At 41.5% G+C, this 20,387-nt stretch overlaps 1 protein-coding gene and 1 long non-coding RNA gene across 22 annotated transcripts in view; one reads left to right on the top strand and one right to left on the bottom strand.

Moving 5' to 3' along the window:
* Positions 1-20,387, bottom strand: part of STRBP (spermatid perinuclear RNA binding protein) — a 71,097-nt gene that overhangs the window by 44,736 nt on the left and 5,974 nt on the right. For 17 of the 19 annotated variants that reach the window (XR_011730257.1, XR_011730258.1, XM_071766208.1 and 14 more), the window contains exons 2-4: positions 3,088-3,263; positions 768-985; positions 142-307 (exon numbers count right to left, since the gene is read on the bottom strand). Coding sequence is in view for 17 of the 19 variants with exons in the window: in XM_071766208.1 (XP_071622309.1) it covers positions 142-307; positions 768-985; positions 3,088-3,090 (387 nt within the window). In the remaining 2 variants the exon portion in view is untranslated. Of the gene's footprint in view, positions 1-141; positions 308-612; positions 986-3,087; positions 3,264-20,387 lie in introns of those variants that run through there. The other 2 variants (XM_071766217.1, XM_071766216.1) reach the window with 2 other exon arrangements.
* The window catches only part of LOC139806512 (uncharacterized), a 64,001-nt gene that overhangs the window by 41,840 nt on the left and 1,774 nt on the right, over positions 1-20,387 (top strand). For 2 of the 3 annotated variants that reach the window (XR_011730262.1, XR_011730259.1), the window contains one exon: positions 10,274-10,385. This is a non-coding gene — a long non-coding RNA (uncharacterized lncRNA). Of the gene's footprint in view, positions 1-10,273; positions 10,791-20,387 lie in introns of those variants that run through there. The other variant, XR_011730260.1, reaches the window with a different exon arrangement.

Here is a 20,387-nt window from a genome sequence, read left to right as displayed (position 1 = left end):
CCACATTAAACATGTCACACTTAGGTTCAAAGTGTATTTCTTTAATGTACAGCACATGTCTGGAACAAATCCCAGCCTTTACCCAAGCACACCATGCAGCTCTAACAGCCACTGTTAGAGGAGTATCCTAAATTAACTCACCTGGATTTGAGCAGGGAGATTGTCTTTGACTATACATAACAAGGTTTTTGTGGGTTTTTCTTTGCACATGAGAACCAGCTCCAGATCCATATCATCTTTTATCAGCAAGCCCTTTGCAACCAAGCCAATTCTCATAACACCACACAATGTCCGACCACCTTGATCCCTGGAAATGAAACAATTTGGAGTGATTAGAACTATTTTCACACATTCATTGTACTTGAATTGCCCTGTCACAGTGAAGAGATAAATGGATGGGACTGATGAGTGTGCTGAAGTGGTGTATCACTGAAAACCACAGACTGTTTATGCAAGGAGCTCCTTTAAAAAAAAAAAATCAATTAATTGAATCACTGATTTGCAATTCATTTGAATGCAGAAGTTGCCTGCTCAATGCAATGTCACAACATCACAGGAAAATAGAGAGCAACTGTTGTCCACATTGGGCTTATTACTATTCCCTGCACTCACCTTACATTTTCCCACCTCGGGAAGTCCAAATACATCCACTTCCTCCTGTGAATGTTTTTATGCAGCAGAATCAAGTAACACCAGGGCTCTTACTTCGAAGGAAAGGAACCATTCAGAGCAGGACAGTAACACATTATGAGGCTCAACTCACTCACTTGGCATTGCTTTCTGCAGCTTCCTCCTTTGCTTCCACGTCACCCTCACTTTTTGTAGACTTGTTCTTTTCATCCATCCAATCAGAGACATGTTTAAGGGCACATTCTACTGTTGATACCATGTTCTGGACAGCTTCAAGTTCCTCTGGAGATGGATAAATGGTTGAATGTTTCACCATAACGTGGCGGTCATCGTTAGCAAAAGATCGGATAGATCTCTGTGTGGAGTGGGAAAGGGGGGGAAAAAAAAGAACAAAGTCACTGAGTTGTCAACAGAAAGCCATTGCCTGAATGGGAATCCTCCCTGACAGATGTGGGGGAGTGTTTTATGATGACAATTGCTTATCATCATGCAGGAGTGATTTCTTATCTTTATTTAAATAAATTTCAAAAATAAATAAGACAAATAATAGTATAAAATCACCATTATGCTGGTAAAACATGTAAGACCTTGAGAGGGCTTTTTGGCACCTAATATTTGATGCCTAAATTCAATTCTTGTAGAATCCTTTTCTTGGCCACTAGGAGGAACAGGCACACCTGGAGCACAACGCATGTGTATGTGGAACAGGCACACCTGGGGCAGAGTTTATGTTGATGTCTACTTTAGGATGGGATAAATTGTGCTTTAGAGGTACATTTCCCCACCCACCCCATGTGTCTGCAGAAGTCTAGACTCTGCAATTTATGCTAGAGACAAAGGCAACACACCTTGGGACAAGACAATTACACAGCCTTATGGTTTTGTCAGTGCTGCAGATGAAATCATAGGCAATATGAGCTGCCACAAGAGGCTAAGCATACTGCACAGATATTTACAAAAGCATGAAGGAAGATGAGGATAGACATAAACTTAGGGTAGGAAAAGACAGCAATAATTTCTTTAAAAATTGAAAGAACAGGAGTACCAACAAATGAATTGGCAGTGAAACTCTAAGTCCTGACTGATACTGTTAAGGTAAATTTCAGTGGCTTAGTAACTTGTGCTAGGGAGCTATGGTTTGTCACACACCACCCAGATGAGACTTATTTGATCTAAACAGTGACCTGGACCAGCTGCAATCACAGCACAGACCTCTGGCAAGAGCAGCTCTATGTCTTGCTCTCTACAGACACATGAGTCAGTACTGAAAGTCTCCCAGAACTTGGAATCATCAACCAAAAAACTCTGTTCCTCCTACACATGAAATACCTTAAGTAGGTATCATTTTCACCCGTTTCATGGCCTTGCAGCTTCTGAGGGACAAAAAGGGCCTTTGAAGGAACACAAAGGCCTCTGGGTTGAATCCTTGTTAGGGAACTGGTCCCAGTGTCCTGGCTCATTGCATTCATTATGTCCTCTCCATCAAGGGTTGACATGATAATTCCTTTCCTAACTTCTGTGCCCTAACCCAGATGGACAATTCAGGTAGTTAAAGAAACTTATCAGTCGGGGTCTGGTCTTATCCCCAGTGCTCTCATAGGTTGCAAAATGTTTCCAGGAGGTCCCTCTTGTGGCTTATCCTCAACATGGATTAGGAAATAAGCTGCAGTTCAGCAGTGAATACTGACAAGCTGGATTTAATAATTTTTAAAACAATAATAAATATAAATACACCCTATCAGCAGCAGTCAGCTACACAAATGTTAGAGAACTGTATTTAAACTGTATTGTCCTATATCCATTCAGTAATAACCATAGAGGACTTAAAAATGGACAAATATGCTTAAACTTGGCAGATGTTTTCCAGGGACTGGCTAGGTTTATGGCCTTTTGTGAACACATCTTCAGAATCTCACCATCATGATGCTTTATACTTGCCCTTACAAATTAAACAGGCATTCCCTGTTTGCAGTCAATACCAGCAGTTTAAAAATAACTCCTCACTTAAACAATATAGACCAAGTATAGCTGACTGCACACGTCATCTACACCACTAACAAAGTGTGCACAGAACCACATTCAATCACATACACACAATATGAATAATCAACATTTGATTTTTTGAGGAAGGGGTGGAATATCAGCATTTGGTTATTCAATCTGCAAGTTCAAGGTCATGCATTCTGCCTGCTAATGCCATTTTTATTAGAATACCTCACAAGCCTCCCCTTTGTTCATATTTAATAATTCATGTAATGCAGGCTCACAAGGCAACTCTCTGGTTTTAAGAGGCTGAAAATATATCAAACCTCATTTGCTTTGCTCAGAGCATGCAGCACCATCTCTAACCCAGTGCTAGGTCTGAAAATCCCCTTGCTGTGGTTTTATCAGGCCCCGTGCAAGGCTGTCAGTGGAGAATATTTTATTATGACCCTGTGACAGATGACAAGCACCTACCATGGTTTGTTAGTGTTTCAGCTCTTTCTCCCTCCCTTTCTCCTTTTCCCTTCTCCTCGGTGTCTTTGCTAAGCACTGTTTTGCCTGGCAGAGCCTCTTCATAAGCCTCTCAGTCTCTTGACAGCTCAAGAGTTCATACAGCCAAGATGCTTTGGGAGTCACTTTCTGTAATTCACCTGCAACAACAGAGAAACAACTTGAAACCAGAAGAAACAGGATGTTAATTCCAGTGTGTTCCATGAGGTTAACTCAGACCACTAATTAAAGCAAGCAAGCTTCAAGATGGAGAGGCAGCCACTGAACCATTTATTCCTGAACATCAAGCAGGTATCACTGTGGAAAGCAACTTTGTGTAACGTGCCCACACGTACAGAACAACTTTCCTGTGCCAGCTGGAGCTGATCGGGGTGTGGTGTGGCAGCCACCTGGCAATCTACATGTCTGATAGGAGGAAGAAGGGAAATCCAACATCTCAAGTATGCTTTGTAAGAAACCAGCTCAAGAAGTTCTTATTTTTAAGTCACATGCACATAAAGGAATCAAACACACTATTTTTAATTATAAAAAAGTAATTATCTGCTGAGATCCCCAGGGCAGCCCTCAATCCTGAATGTATCAAATGCTGTACAAGAACTAAGGCTTCAGGTGGCAGTAATTGGAAGTTGTTACTTTAAGAAAGACAAGTGCATTATAACAAAGTGCAGATGTAAGACTTGAGAATGCTCAGCTGAAATCACCCACACTGCCTGCTCTGCCCTTCACTGCTTTTTGCAGCACAAAACACTCAGAAGATGCTGCAGGAGCAGCCCTCATGTACTAAATTAGGAAACAGACACCAGCTCTGGCAGCACAAGGGGCTGCAAACAGACACTCTGTAAGACAAGAGAAGAGCACAACAACAGAGCAGGTAATGTGAGAGAGAGGAGAGCACAGGCTCATTGCATAGCAAGACACTCAAGTCCTTACAGAAAAATCCTGTTTTCCTTTCACTGCACATACTGTTGCATCAGCTTTTCAGCAACATTTTGAAGCAACTGGAAACGCAGTCAGTAAATTTCTGCAGACTGACAGACACACTCAGATGATTTCCTTTCCTCCTATACATCCATCTTCCCTCTCTAGCAGTGTGGTGCATGTTGTCTGTCAGGGAATCCTGACATTGTTAGAGATTCAAAGCATGTTTGGTAACAGCAGAGGGATAGGTGAGATGTCTTGAGAGCCTCACAGGTGCTTGAACCTCAGAGGTGTGACAGGGAATAATTAAAATGCTGCATCCCATAGAGATTTGAACATACCAGGGAAAGGCAACAGCAAATCCTGCTTCACTATATTCCAAGTTATGAAAAAATGAAGCTGGTTTACAGGACCAAGAGCTTTGGTGAAACAAAAAGCAGCCAGACAGAACACTGTGCAGGGGCTGGTCTCCTCTGGCAGATAAAGACTAGGGATGAAACTCAGTTAAATGTAGCCACACTAAAATATTTGGGAAGAGCAAGCCAGCGAAAGCCCTGAAGGACCCTACGAAGGTACATTAAAAAATTGCTCCCCAAAAGTGCTCAAGAATGGCCACGTTCTTTCATAGGACCAGATTCTTCCTTCAGAGATCCTGAAAGCCAAGCAGGGGCAGCTGGGAGGAAGAAGCAAAGATTACTGCTTTGGCATCATTTATTATGTGAGCTAGTCTGAAACCCTTGCACACCTAATAGCCTTCACCATCTCCAGAAGCAACCAGACTCTTTACAAGGTCTTTTTGTTATGCTTGTCTATAATAATAGTATGCTTTTTGAGTCAGCAGATGGCAAGCTAGAGAGAGTTTCATGAGATATGTTTCCAGATCATCTATTTCAAATTACTTCTCTCTTCCAACTTACATTCCAGCTATCTTCTTCTTGCCTGTGACTCCTACATTTCACATATTCAGTTTGCTATCTTTGCTGGTAACTGTAACTTGGCAATCCCAGGCAGAGAGAAGGGCACTGGAATGTGTTCCTGACTTCAGCATATGCCCAGTACAATGTCTCTAGACTCCAAGCAACACTCCAGCCTGGCCTCCCCCAGAAGACTCCTGCAAGCTGTTCCTGATCAGCTTGTGCAGTGTATTGAAAGCAGATGGACAAAGATAGCTGGCTGAGCAGCTTCTGGTGCTTCAGTGACTTGCTGAGCAGACTGTTATCTAGAGGGTGAGTCTGCAAACCATCTCCCAAGCTCTGGAAGGAGACACACCTCAGGGTGCAGCTCCAGAGGTGCTAAAAGCATTTCAGTGTTCTTTGAAAATCTGAAACAGACTGAAAATACATGTTTGACAGCTGTGATGAGGGTTAATCTTCTGCTGTCCCGGTGAAGCAAAACACCAACACCTCTCAATGCTCTGCCTTAAGTGAGTAGCAACCATCTTGTTTTCAGGACATGTTCAAGTTTCAGTGATAAGTAAAAGTTGTTGCATGAAAGTATTTATGTGTTTGAGTCTACCTGCCCTCTTTCTCAGCAGTGAATGGCTGAGGTCAGGGCATATGTGGCTGAATTAGATAAGGATCTTTATTATAAAACTCAGATATCTAGCAAAAAAATCCTGAAAGTTGAGTTGAAGCTGATAAACAATGTCTTTCAAGTCATTAACATCCTACAAATACTTCACAGAAATACAGACAGAAGTGAAAAACCAGTATAGTTCAGATTTTGATAGAAAACTTTCAACAAAAGCACTAAACTGGAGGAAGTTTACTATAAAAATGCAGACACAATATACAGAATAAAGTACATTTGACAGCATGCAGAATTAAATTAAGGAAAACTAAAATCAAATCTGCTACAACCATATGGACTAAGGCAGCAGAACATAGCCCAGCACCAAACACATCAGAAAGCATTATGTGAAGTGAGCAGTAATTCCATAAATCCAGCAGCCTCATTTTACTACCAGGCTATAGCAGGATATTTGTCCCTATATCCTCAGGGAAGTAACAACTGATGCACCATATTAAAATGCATGGTTGCCTTACCCAGGGGCTGCCACCCCCACTTGCAAGAAAATTTCTAGGAAAAGCTACTAGCACTACCAAGACCTTGGTGACCTTGAGAAAGTTACTTCACCTCTGCATCATCCAGCCTGAAAGTGTAAACCAAGAGTAAATACTTGCTGTCTCCAAATCAGGTCACAGAGGAGCTGCATGGAGTCTGGAGCCACTATGGATTTGACACATTAGAAATGTTATTAAAACACCATGACAGTCTAACAATGTTTCCATTAAACATCTCATCCTTCAGAGAGGAAGTTTATGCTTTGGCAGAAGACAAACAAGGGAAAGAATTTCGGATGAGGCCTTTGTAGTGGGATGTATTCCTGTGTCTGGCAATTGTGTTCCCAGGAGACAGACATTTAAACAGCCAGAAGTACTGAATATGCTTCACTACCTTCGAGTGTTTGTGAACAGAGAAGTGAAAAAGCAGGAGAAACAGGAACTGCACTCCATGGGGACTGAAAGGGAACATCAGCATCAGGGAGCTAAAGGATTCTAGAAGGGAGACATGAACTGTGTTGGGCATCCTGGTGTCCCCTCACTGCACAGGGCAGTCCCTTGCACCAAGGGTTACTGGTGCCATGGAGAAGAGGGAACCAGGACCCTGGGTTCCAGTCCTCCAGACCCTCATTTCAATGAGCTGCTATTGAGGCACCTGGCCAGGACAAGCAGAATACCATGAAAATTGGTTTTCAGTGCTATGTGCCAACAGTATTCAGCTAAAGCTTTAAAAATACCCTCCACCCTCCTCATCTACCTTCATGCCAGTATCTGCCCATGAGAACTGCAGTGTCTGCAGTGTACATCACCCTAAGATCACTCAAAGTTGGTGTTAACAAAGCAGCAAGGTTGCTAATAACAAACCAGTGAGTATCTAACACAGCCTGAGATGTATCAGACAGACTAACAGAAAAAACCCTGGAATTTGTATCCTTTCTTGTTACCTTTAGAATTCAGAATAAGAGGCTTGCAACTTTTAAGTTGCAAGTTTATTTTTACCTATGTTTTGCATTCAGGAGACAGGTAATTTTTCGTCACACCATACAAAGTGCTGCTGAAAATATGTTGTGGTTTTCTGCAGTATAATTTTATTGCTGGCCTTCTGCCAAGAGTCTTTCTGGCAGCATCTCCCACAGTTGGAAACTGTGTATCTGGGTCAGAAAAGACAAGCCGCTTTTTAGAACAGCTCAATACATTTGGCAGAGATGCTGATATTATAATTGAACTCTTTCAGCAACTCTTTTTATGATGTACCCAGACACCAAACAAACCAGGATCTGCAGTGTTGATTAATGTCAAAATAACCGACAGAGAAATATCAAAATAGTTTTCCCTCATGTTAAAAGTACCAACAAACCCAGAGGAATAGATAAGAAATACAATGCATTAGGATTCAGTGAGGAGCATGGGGCAAAAAAATCTGCAAAGTACAGCTGACCTTCTACTTGTGCAGATATTTCCTATTTTAAGTCCAAGCTCCCTGTATGCTGCACAGAACTGCTCCCTTTATTCTTCACCTCCATAAGAAGAGAAATCCCTGACACAACCATATAAGCTTTCTCTGCAATTGTAACACTGGGATACATTTAACAAGCCTCAGACTGCTTCCAACAATATGCTCAGCATTCAGTTTCACCTGGAGACTGTCTATTCATAGAGTTTTATTATTTTCCAAGTAATGCATTTCCTGGCAAAGTTGCATCTGGGTTAGCCTTTAGAAGCCTGGAATTTTCCAGCCAAATGAATAATTACAAAGCAGCACTACAGTTACAAGCTGGCTGGAAAGGTACTGCCTCTGGCAAATTCTTAAACTTCATACAACAAATACTTGAGTCTAGTGTTACTCCTCTCTGTTCAGTTCTCACAACATCCTGAGAAAAGGCTCCTGTGCTCAGAAATCTCTTGGGAGCAGCCTCTGTCGGGCAGCCCCAGCACCCAGGTTCACCACGTGCCAGACCCTTGAGAAATGATTTGGAATCAGGGCACCTGTGATCACCAGAAAGGAGAAACCAAAGGCCCAGAGCTCTGGCAGTGCCCAGGAGGAAAGCAGCAGTCCACTTCTCACCATGGAGGAAGCTACAGAAAGCTCCTAGAGAGAATTCAGCTGTGCCAAGGAGGGCAGCATGGGAGCTGCCAGCTCTTTGGTTCAAACATGCAAACCAGGCACGAGCAATTGGAAATGGGGGAACACATGGCTTCCCTTCCAGATTGTAAAGCAAGGAATGAAAAAAAACAGCCAAAATAAATCACACTGGTAAAGAAATTAAGGAAGATGAAGACTTAAATACAGTCCTCAAGGTATTTTTTACCTATCTGTCTCTCCAGATTCTTACCTGGCCTCAAGTCCCTGGGCAGCTGCACAGTACTCAGCACAGCAGGCACAGCCACTGCCACCAAGGGTCTCTAGTGAAATGTTTTTGAACATTCTTTCAGCTCTCAGCACAGGTGTCAAGACACAATACTAAGTAGAGACAGACCAAGTGCAAAAAATAATTCAGAACTAGCTGATGACAGTCAAATAACAACACATGAACATTTATATAGTTTCATTAATTTCCTGCTCAACCACTCACAAACATCCAGCACAAAGTTGCACACTACAGAAGACAAAACCTCTTAAAGGGAGAACTTCTTGGCAAGTATCTTAAAAAAATAAAATTCAGGAATAAAAAAAAAATTCACATATTAGATAGGACATAAATAATTCACAGCAAAGAATTCATTTGAGACAAGACAGAAACCACTACTGGATTCTCAATGTCTGTGAAACGTTAAACTGATTTCTGACTTCCAGCATGCTAACACAGGCATTCCTGCTCTTCTGGTTGAACTGGACAGTCCTATTTTGCAGTACATACTCATTTGAGAAGCAGTCATAATTTCACATTCACACTCAAAATCATCTGAAATTCATAGCACAGACTATATTAATTTACAGCTGAATAATTAACTAAACTAATAAAAAGGATTACATTACACTGAAATGACACTCACCATCTGCAATGTCATTTTTCCAGATACAGAGCTGGTTTAAGCAAAATTCTGGATCTATGCCTGAAATTACAGCACATTCTCCAAAAGAGAATCACAGTTCTACCTCCTCAGCCACACAGAGCAGTTTGGTGCCATGCTGAGCTTCTCACCACCCAGCTCTGGTCCTGCACTCACATCCCAACTCCAAAGCTTTATTACAGACCTTCAGACTCCTAGATACTTGCCATTTGTGTCCAGTTCCTTACCTGTGAGGTTTTCTTTGCTTCAGAACCATAGTGGGAAGCAGCCACAATGTTTAAGAGATTAAGAACAGGGACATTCCTTCTCTAGCACCCTCCAGCTCCACTGAAATAGCTGCAGTGCCCCAGTTTCTTTCCCACTATGATTCATATCCCACAGACTGCAGGCTGACCTAAAGCTGCAGCCTGCCAACCAACTGCCCCTGACACACACACACCAGGATGGGGAAGAGGCCACCAAGATGTCCCTCTTCCACCAGGAAGAATGTTTTTTAAAGAGCTGGCTTATACATGGAAGAGGCTGGAAAGCATGGCATTGCCTCCCTGTGTTGGGAATAAACTAAAACATAAAAAAAAAAAAAAATTAAAAATAGATACTGCAGGACAAACTGTCCTACAGTAAAACTAGATCTGCTCATGCTGGCTGTTTTCACTTGTCATCCTGGGGCAACAGCAAAACATGTTTTCTCTAGTAGCTGTTCCATGTCCTGAGACTCAAACTATCTTGGTAGCTAGAGCAAGATAAAGGAGAAAAGCAGCATTGACTCTAAACCTGTGTTGTAAATAAAACATATTTAGCAATTCTTTCTTACAAACAACACAATGTAAACACTATATTTGAGATTCAGATTTTTCTAATGTTTACATAAAGTTTTAATTTCAAAGTATTAAGAGGTTTTTAAGAATAAATGCTGTCTTGCCTCAAAATCCACCAACCCTCAACAGCAAAATTTAAGCAACAGTTTCTCCCCTAGGATGTCTTCCCTGACATACATCACTATGTAAAGAAGCTGGCATTTTCAGTACTGCACATCTGCACTGGCTGCTCTGCACATCTGCCTCTCAGCCAGTTTAAACATTCATGACTCTCCACTTAAATGCATTTTCTGGTATGTCAGTCTTGCTGCCCTGGTGACTTTTTTTTTTTTTAATTAGAGAGAAGATTTTAAAGTATTTGGAAGAGAAGACCACTAGACTCTGGAAGTATCTGCAAAGAGCTCAGATTCTGCCATGCTTCAGTTCCACAATGACTACTGATCAAGTCCAGGTGAATTTTTTACTGCCTATTTAATTGGCTATTTTGTCAAAGAACATGTTGTTAGAGGTTCTAGGTTACTAAAATCTTTCAGGGTTTTTTCTTGCCATCTTTTGGCCATCCAACCCTGTTATTTTTCAGCTTTTCTCTCTCTTACTTTCCTGTGACTTATATAATTTCCAGAGAGGTGTGAAGCTCAGTGTTACAACATGTAAGCAACAAAATCCATACCCACGATCTTAGGTTGTCTCAGGAACAAAAAGCCTCTCTTGAAACACTCACCTTCCATAGTGCTGTGGGTATGACCTGTGCAGTCTGAGCAGCCCAGGGGCAGACTCCCACCTGCATGGGCTCCCAGCACCCTCCCAGCAGGCTCAGCACCCTCACTGCCAAAATAAACTGGAACCTGGAGCTTAATGAATGAGTTTCTTCCACATGACCCACTTGAAATTGATTTTATAAGTCATTCATACAGAAAAGAGGAGCAAGGGGGATTTTTAGTAAATTGTTTCTGAAAAGCACATATTCCAAAGAAATAGTATTCAAAGTCAATAAATCAATATTAATAATGGGAGCATTTGGAGCGAGAGGAATGGAAAAAATAGTATCTGCCTGGCAGAAGCTTCCAAATTTGATTCACAATATAGTGCAAGAAACTTCCACAACAGAAGCAATGGGGAGATCTCTCTAGGGAAGAGTATTCTGGCTGCCATCGATTCTCAGCCTCAGAATGCAATTATTTACTTCTAACACATGGTAACCCTACCAAAAGACTTGTATTAGTTTATTTAGGTATGAGAGCAGTGATATCCATAATGAAAGTGAAGAACACCACTTGACCAACACCTTAGAGGGCAGAGAAAGAACTTTGGTCTGACATTAGTGACCTAAGTCCACTATTTGTAGTAGGAAGTCCTAGATTAGCCAAGAAGAAAAAAGAGCCAGAAACATATTCAGAGATAAGCAAAACTATTATTATAAAAATCCTATTTCCCTGGAAAAGTTTAAGAGTCTAAAACCATTTTAAATAGGTTTGATCCAGCATCTTTTTGCATTTTTTCTTTGCTTACTTTTTACCTGGTATTAAAATTTTAAAAGTTAGCAAAATTATGTTTAGATTCCTGTAGCACTATATCCTCCAGTGTCTTTAGAGACCACAACTACGTAAGAAGTTGATCTTGAACTTGACAAGTTACATTAAATCTTATTTTTACCCTTTGAATTTCAAAGAAAAACCAGGGGAAAAAAAGAAGCTATTGGTATAAATTTGCCAATCCCATCTGGATGTCATTTTCAAGAAAGTGGAGACAGCTTTGTTGGTTTGGTCTCTCTTCTTTACATTTCATAAAGGGCTATGAATTAATTTAATTGCTCTTCATAGATAATGGTATCATTTCTCATGTGCCACTTTCCTCACGACAGCATGAAAGCCACTTTCAGTTCCTTTGTTAACAGAAAGGTTTCCTCAGCCTTTGCCATTCACCACTGTTTTCTTTAGATAAAGTAATCAGCACGGTATGTTGGCTGCCCTGTCAGCACTAAGCAGCACACCTCTGAGCAGCAGAATGCAAGGCTGTGATCAGCACCAGTGTCCTGGAGGCAACGAGCTTGCCACAAGCCGCAGGAAGCCCCTTTTTAGGGAGTTTGGGAAGGTTCATAACGTGACAACCAGGCTAGGAAAAAGCGGTGACTGATAGCAAGCTGCTGCAACTCGGGTGTGAAAGTGGGTGCAAACCTTTTTTTTTTTTTTCTGAGGGAAGCAAGGAGTCTGTGCAATCAATAGCAACATTCAAAGTGCTCTCAGCTTTGCAGGGAGATCGATTTACAGCAACAAAAATCTCAGTTTCTCCCCAAAGTTCACTTCATACACTACAGTTGCTAAAAGTAACACTTGAAATTACTGTCAGGGGAAGACTAGAGAAAAACAATCTAAGTTAGTTTATTTTGGGCCATTAACTACATTTTGTGACTAGCCACTTCACTTCCCCTGTTAACAGAAGCCTGCTGTTCCTAAATGCAACATTGATGGGATTTATTTTATTCTATTTTTTAAAATAAGTTGCACTTGGAAAGCCACAATCTGTCAGAGTAGCAGAGTGAACAGTAGATGCAGAGAACAGGATCAAAAGAATTAAAACCCAGCTGCTATAGAAACTGATGGTATTCTCCTAAGATGGGCAATAGGATGGAAAACCTTCCCTCCCTTAGTGAAAAGTTATCAGGAAGCTGGATTAAAGTCTCAACATTTTTCTTGCCTGCTTAGCCACCTATGTAGCCACCATCATTATTCCAGGATGCCACAGCAAGGAGAACAACCAAAGGGACATGAGCATTGAACTCTGCTCATGACAGCACAAAACTACCTGCATGGTCTTCACAATCCAAAATTACTTCTAGTGGCAAAACAGTGACAGACTGTAATGCCAATCTAGTTTATTTCACAGTTCAACAACATTCAACTCTAAAACTGAAAATTCTACTCACTTTGCATGGCTCCTCTCTGTTGAGGGAACAAAAGTCTATAATGGGCCCTCTCAGAGGTATTTAGAAACACCCACACTTACTGCAACAGAGCATGCAGAGGCCAGTAAGAAACGTTTTAAAAGTTAGCTCATAATTAATTAAACTGCACAAATACATTACCGAAAACAAAAACAAGGTGAAGGAACTTTCTTCCAAAGGCTTTGTGCTTGAGAAACAAAAAGGATAAAACTGAACTAAGACTTTTTCACTAAGCATTTTGCTCTGAATGATTCAGAACCGGAGGGCCAGGAAAAGGAACCACCAGTGCAGAACTGGCAACACAAGGAAAGGTTGTCTCCAAAATTTAGTGAACAAATACTACCAGACAGTTTAATGCTTTACTGAGAAAAAAATCCACAAGTTAAATTTAGAATGATGATTTCTACAGGCACTCAAGATGCTTCTGTTCTAAATTTTCTAGAAATTGCAAATCAGAACTTGGCAGACTTCAAACTGACCCAGCACGTCTCTTCCGTAATCCAAATCTTATTCTATCCTATTACTCTGCAAACCAGGGGGAAAAAAAAAAATCATGCCTTTCAACACATGGTTTCACACAAGTGACAGACATCCCATTTATCTCTGTGCTAAGAACAATACTTCAGTGTTTTTTCCTCCTGGAAAATCTCCATGAAAATTAAAAGCTAATAGAGGAATTGAAGTTGTCTCAATTGGAGAATAAGCAGTTTGCTGCTTACATAAGTGTATTAATTCAGAGTGGTTGTGGTAATTTGTTTCCATTTACCATGGGGAGAGCATATTGCATTTCTGCACTCTGGGGTCTCATTCTTAAATACTGCAAGTGGACACAGAAAGTATGCAGGTATCACCAAGCTGCTTTGTGGAAGCAACTGGCAAGTGCTGCAAGTTCATTAGACCCATCCTGGCAGCCCCACAAGAGAGGTTTTGCAACACCATGAACAACAGATGGAAAGAAAGAGCTCAGAGGTTAAAACCAAAGAAATCTGGGAAACTACTTCTCCATCTACTGGTAAACAGCCAGCACTGCCCCTCCTTCCATAGCTCACCTGTGGGAGAGGGCAGGACTTAGAGCACACACTGAAGAACGTTACCCAGTCTTTTCCATTATCTCTGTAGTACCAAGCTTCCACTTGCTTTTCTTAGCAAAGAAATATCTGATCTCAGCTACACACAGTGAGAAATTTCATACCACTTCACAAACAGCACTTCTCCAATAGCTGGAAATGTTGAGCTGTTTGCATTTACAAGAGACCTCATGGCCCAGTGACTTTAGGAACTTGCCCAGTGCTGCAGTAAATCAGTGGTAAGACATGGAAAAGTAGTTAGTTTTTCATTTACTATACACACCAGGCATGGAGCATGCTCTTTCTCCCCCCTTTTCCAGCTTTCCACCCTTTAGTTGGGCTTCTGGAGTTTAATGTGAGCCTACATTGCATTGCTGGCTGCTCCTGCTGCTCAGTGTCCCTCCCAGACCACAGCCATCCTCCACAGCTTGGCAAACAGTCTTAATAAATGTTTGACAACAATTACCTGCAGATTCACGAGATTCAAATTATCAATTCAGTATCTGAATACAATGTGATTAAACACAGGAACCTAATTCAGAATGTGTCCTGTTTTCAGGCATCAAATTTTCTGAGCAATCTACTCTTTTGAAAGTCAAACTGATGAGGACTCAGGAACCTTGTCTGTTTTTCAAAAGAGGACAATGGAGTCCCTCTTTTGTTAAGCAGCAGGACACACACAATGTGTTCTTGGTAAGAACAGGAGCCAGAAAAATTAGAACATTTCAGGACACTAACAGGGACCTGAGCCATTTTGCACGATAAAGAGCAGCTTTGCAGCCCCACACTATAAAGCACCCTGCTCCTCAGCATCAGGCATCTCTGGATACCAAATTCTAGCATATCATTTGGGCTTGAAGAAAAAATCCAAGGCAACTGTCTTTGCTACTTGATGTTTCTAAAGCTCTGTGTGACACAGGAGCAGGGGTGGAGGATGAACTCATTCTTTTCTCTCTCTTAAAAAACAAACAAACAAACAAACAAAATCAGCCAATCAACAAAAAAACAAAACAGCCTTCACACAAGATATTAGGTAGACATCTAAACCACCCAAAACCAAACAAAAAGGATGGAGAGTCTTACAGTATCTCTTACAAATCAGAAAAGAAATTGGCAACTTCCAGACTGTATGTCATCACTTCCCATACCCAGGTCACACCTCAAACATTATCTCTTCAGTCCTCTCTCCAGTCTTCTCCACACTAAGCTCCAGCCATCTAATAGCATCTTCTCATTTCTGTGAGCTGACTCAGGATGGTTACTTTGATCCTAGATTAGTTGACAAGGAGAATACACAGTGTGTACTTCAATGTGATGATCCCTACAACAAGCCCAACCCTACCAAAAAGCCACTCTTCATCCCTATTGATGCTACTTTTTCCCTCTTCTAATCCCATCTCTGCTTAGAAACAAAGAGGAAGTGCACACATGTAACACACATGTACTGCTGCCCCTGGGCTTCCTGCATTCTGGGTGTTTGGATCTCCAGGCAAGCAATTTTGCCTTCTGTACAGCAAACACAGAGTGGTCTAAAAACTCCCAGCTCCCCTCCTGCCACCCATACTGGTCTTCACAGTTTAATTGCTGTTTAATTGCTGCTCTGCTGGAGTATCTGCAAGCTGCTCCTGTGCTGCAGCACTCAACTGCTACAGAGAGACAGGGAAGAGGAAACCCAGTTTTGTGCTGCTGTGGACTGGAAGCCCTGCAGTGTGGAACAGCACAAGCTACATCAGCCAAGCCTGTGTGAGATTTACCTGCTCTCCTCTTTCCCTTCCACCTCCCCACTTCACAAATGAGGAAGAGAACAGCAACTTTTTGCAGTCTGGCTTAGAAGATATTTTCCTTTCTCAACTGGAGCAGCCAAAAAACATTTTTTAGTCTTTTCCACATCAACAACCTTCTCTCTGCCTACTTCTATGAACAAACACTACAGAGTCACAGAACAAAGGCTGTCAAGTTTTCTGATCTGTTCCAGCATTCTGAAGTACAAAGAAAACTCTTAATAAAGACTGCTTTGTGCGTGTATCTTCTTGAACTACTGTCCAGTCTCTCAACACAAATGCTACATATGCACACAAAATGTTTTTTCAGGAGATATTCCACACTTTGTTAGAATAGAATGTTTTCAGCTGGAAGGGACCTACAACAATCTAGTCCAACTGCAACACAAGAGGAGCACAAACAATGGAAATAGAGCAAAGAGAGGAAAGAGAGGGAAGTACAGCAAATCCCTGTACTCCTCAGCTCTCAGCCAAAATTCAGTCTGCTATGTACTGTGCATGAGAGTTGCTACTGTGCTGTGTGATGAGGATAAAAAGAACTCATTGAGACAAGGTGCACCTGCTAAAACTGGCAGGAAAACCAGGAGACTGCTGCAAATCAGTAGCACCCAGTGCAAACAGAAAGCAAGTCTGTGTTCTTCTGGCACAAGAGAACTCCTTCACTGCAAGTACCACATAGAGATCAAACATATACAAGCAAAAGAAAAGAAGCTAGCCAAGGGATTTATATTAAAATAAAGATTGCAGATGGCAGTGTGAAAGAAAACAATAAACGTACCACTGAGTCCCATGCCCAGACAAGCTCTTCTCAAACAGTTCTTCCTCTGAAGGAGAACTGCAAGGAGACAGCCAGAGCCAACAGTTTCTACAGCAACTGCAGGAGCAGCAGTACACTGACATTCAAACCCTGCAGTAACTGCAGAAGCATCAGTAAATGGATACTCAAACTGAGAAGGAACATTTGACAGTTTCACACGGATTCTCCTACCTTAGTGAGCAATAAACTGATCCCCATCAGCTTAGCTCAACTCTGTATTTCTGTTTCTCTGCGAATTCTTCTGAGTCCTCTTTACCCTTAACATCACTTCTTCCCTTCCAAAATTTCATGGAACTTGACACAAGCATTACAAAACGTTTTTTAGACACAGTGCTGTAAAGATGACCAACATCATCCTGTGAGAGAGAAACCCACTGCATCTTTGTATGTGCTGAGGTGGAATGCTGCACAATGACTCCATGCTCATGTTGCATTACTAAAAGCTCACTTGGAAGCATCTCAGCAGGAACCAAACAGAGGCTCCTACCCAGCTACACAGATCATTTGGAACATGCAGTCATTCTTACATTAATGTAAGATCCATAATAAGGAGCATAAAGTATTGCACCTATGCACTTGGTCAGATTTTCAACTAAGAACTGTAATTTGTTGAAGACTGTATAGAGGGGTCATATCTCCTTTTCCTTCTGAGAATCTGCTTTAATAATTCACAGTGCCTTAACAGTTGTAGATTTAGCAGCAGTTCCATGTAAGTGCTCTTTGCAAGAGTTTCTCTTAACTTAGCAGCCTTAACTTTGTGTCATACTGAAATTTGGCACAAAGCTCAGGTTCCTGACCCATAGCAAGAAGTTAAACAACATTGGTCGTTTGCTTTTGAAAGGGTCAGGAAGTCTCCAGATTGAGGTTCTGAGGTATCTGGGGTGGAGAGGAGCAGTACAGTCAGTTCAGGGGCAATGAACAGGGGCTAATCAGAGAACTGTTAAAGATATACTTGGAATTGCTCCTATTATTGTTTTCTTACACCCACAAACCCAGATTTTTAGTAAAGACTTCACTTCTTATACAATGGGGACTCCCAGCTCTCTGCTCTAAACAACATCCTTCATCTCATAGGCTAATAAACAGAAAACTGCTGAATTCCCCCAAAGGACAAAGTAGACTGTGTTGAACTTATCAACCTGCAAAAAACAATCTTATTTCCACACTGATGTTAGTAAAAAAGAAATACAAAAATTAATTTTTTTGTGTTATTTTTGTGCCTTTTATCATGATTGATTCAAAAAGTACCACCACTAACTAGACTGTGATTTTTTTCTAAAATATGAAGTACTGTGAAATCTAAAGTGGAAAAGTATCTTATAAATTCACAGAAATCAGAGTGTTAGGAGTTGGAAGGAACCTCAAAAGATCATTGAGTCCAACCCCCTGCCAGAGCAGGGCCACCTGGTGTAGGTGAGCTGTCAAAGCATAAGCATCTAGATCAAATTTATTCCTGAGCAGGCTGGATCTGAAAGAATTAGAGTACAGTTCCAGCACAATATCATTTAGTACAAAGTGATATAAAAAAATATTACTTACTTAACAACTACAGTGCCTGGTTTCACACAATTTGTTAAGACTGAAAATTCAACCAAATATTTTAAATTGTTGAAAATACCCCAGTTACATGAGGTTCTTGTTCACCTCCAAGTGGGAGTCATGATTCTTTTCTCTTTTGCAAATTTAGACAACTGTGTTCTCTCTTCAGCCTCCTGGCCATCTGTAGAGATGAGGAGGTGTGTACAGATGTGGGCTCAGAGCAGAACAAGCTCCTTCTCTGAGCTCATATTTTTGGCAGTCACCAATTTCACCCTCACCCACCAGAAGCAAAGAAGTTACCAGCCTTGTCTCCTCCCCACCTTCCCAATATTCCCTCTCTTCCTGGTTTTTCTAGAACATGTCTCACCTTTTCTACCAGAGCACATTTGTTACTGGTTTTAAAATAACAGTTGGTAAGAGAGGGAAAGATTTCAGGTCTTCTTAGGGAAACTTCAGACATGAGGAAATTCAATAGTGCAGTGCATCAGGAGCAGAACATGAAAAGAGGCCAAATGCTCCCTGATCAATACTTTCAGTTTAATCACCAGAACTTCTTCACTGGATGACCAGTGCCTGGTAGGTATTCACTGGGCTTCTGCCCAGTTTGCAGCTTTAGAAGGAATGCTCACAATTATGCTGGGCTTGACTGTGCTGCACACCAGGTAACATCCCCAGTGACCCTGCACGAGAAGCATTGTAAGGTTACTGAGGCCTTGTGATACACCCACCCCTCTAAGGTCATCCCAGTGGCATAGCTGATTACTGTAAAGAAAGAAATTAACTCCTTAGATGATTAAAGAATTGGACAGCACAACCAGGTAACCAAAGAAGCCCTAATCTCTTTGTTAAGTCCAATTATCTAGACATCAAATCAAGAGATCATGAAGCATTAGGACGCTGAACAGCTGCTTACTGAGCACTTCTAGCTCTCTGAAAAAGATGTCAGTCACTACAAATCTACGACCTGGAAAGGGCTTTCTTCAAAGCAGAGATGGGGAGAAATCAGTTCTTGGGACTTTATGTTTTCTGCTGAAGAGCTAAACTCAATCACAGAGGAAATTACTGCACCCCATAACCAGAGAAAGGGAGCAAGTTTACATAAGTGAAGAGCTGACCCATCAGCACCCACATATCAAGAAACAGGAATAAACTACTAATTTTTCTACTGTCTTCATGCTGGAAAACTGATGCCTTCACCCAGATTGAGCACCAGCTACACACCTATCAGCATCACACAGCTTCCTCACAGCACAGCTGGAAAAACCAGCCACACAGGCTGTGCTGCTGCCACCCCTCCCTGCCATGCCTGGGACCCCATAATTAACACCACATAAATAGCTGTTATTTAAATGCAACTCCGACATTGTTTCAATGTTAACAGTTAATCAGCAGTTCACATCCACTGATAACGTGTTATTTGCTACCATGGTTAACAAAAACATCCATAACCCATTCCCATTCAGCTTAACTACACAGGGCTACACCGTTGGACACTTTGTGATCATGCTGCCTCCTGTAACAGACACACAGCACCAGCTTCACTCTTGATAGCCGACTCCATACGACAGAGAACTCAAATATCTTTTTTTTTTTTTTTTAATCTTTCTTTCAAGTGAGCTGTGGTGTGTTTTTAAAAAGGGACTGATTTGTACCATCTTAACTGTACACTTTCACCCCGTCTGCAGGTGATGTATTTTGTACAAACATTCGATGTCTTGCTAAACAGGCTGTGAAAAGACCACTTAAGTTAAATACCTTCTTCATTCAGGTATGTACCAGCTAGCAATTTTGAGGCTGTCACCTATACCAGCAGTGGCAACTAAATTCAGTGGGGTGCAGCGTGCTGGCTGTTTCCTTGCTGAGTTTTGTACACTTTTTAAAGAGCAAGGATGAGGACATTCAAGAGAGATACCATGTTTATGGAAAGTGTTAAATAGACTGGTGGAAACAATGTGGTAACAATATCGTAACAATGCTTTGGCTGCTACACTCTTAACACAAACCAGAGCCATCCAATGCCCTCCAACAAGTTTTAGAGAATTTTTGTGTCCTCCGAGATGAGCCACAACTAATCACTCTTACGGGACTCACTGCCTTTAAAATACCAAATTAAAAATATATATTGATCTCACAGGATCACTGGCACTTGATTAAACCATTCTGTGGCAAAACCTCCCTGGAAGAAACCAGCAGTGTTTCCATGCCAAAGAAGATCCTGCTCCCAAGCCCCGGGTCTCCTCAGCTGCCATGTGACTGCCTTGCCAAAGCTCATTTCTAGGAACATTCAGCTCTCCGAAGAGCTTCTGTG

The sequence above is a fragment of the Heliangelus exortis genome, chromosome 22 (assembly GCF_036169615.1).
Source record: "Heliangelus exortis chromosome 22, bHelExo1.hap1, whole genome shotgun sequence".
NCBI classification, from domain to species: Eukaryota; Metazoa; Chordata; class Aves; order Apodiformes; family Trochilidae; genus Heliangelus; species Heliangelus exortis.
This window is presented reverse-complemented; position numbering and strand designations above follow the sequence as displayed.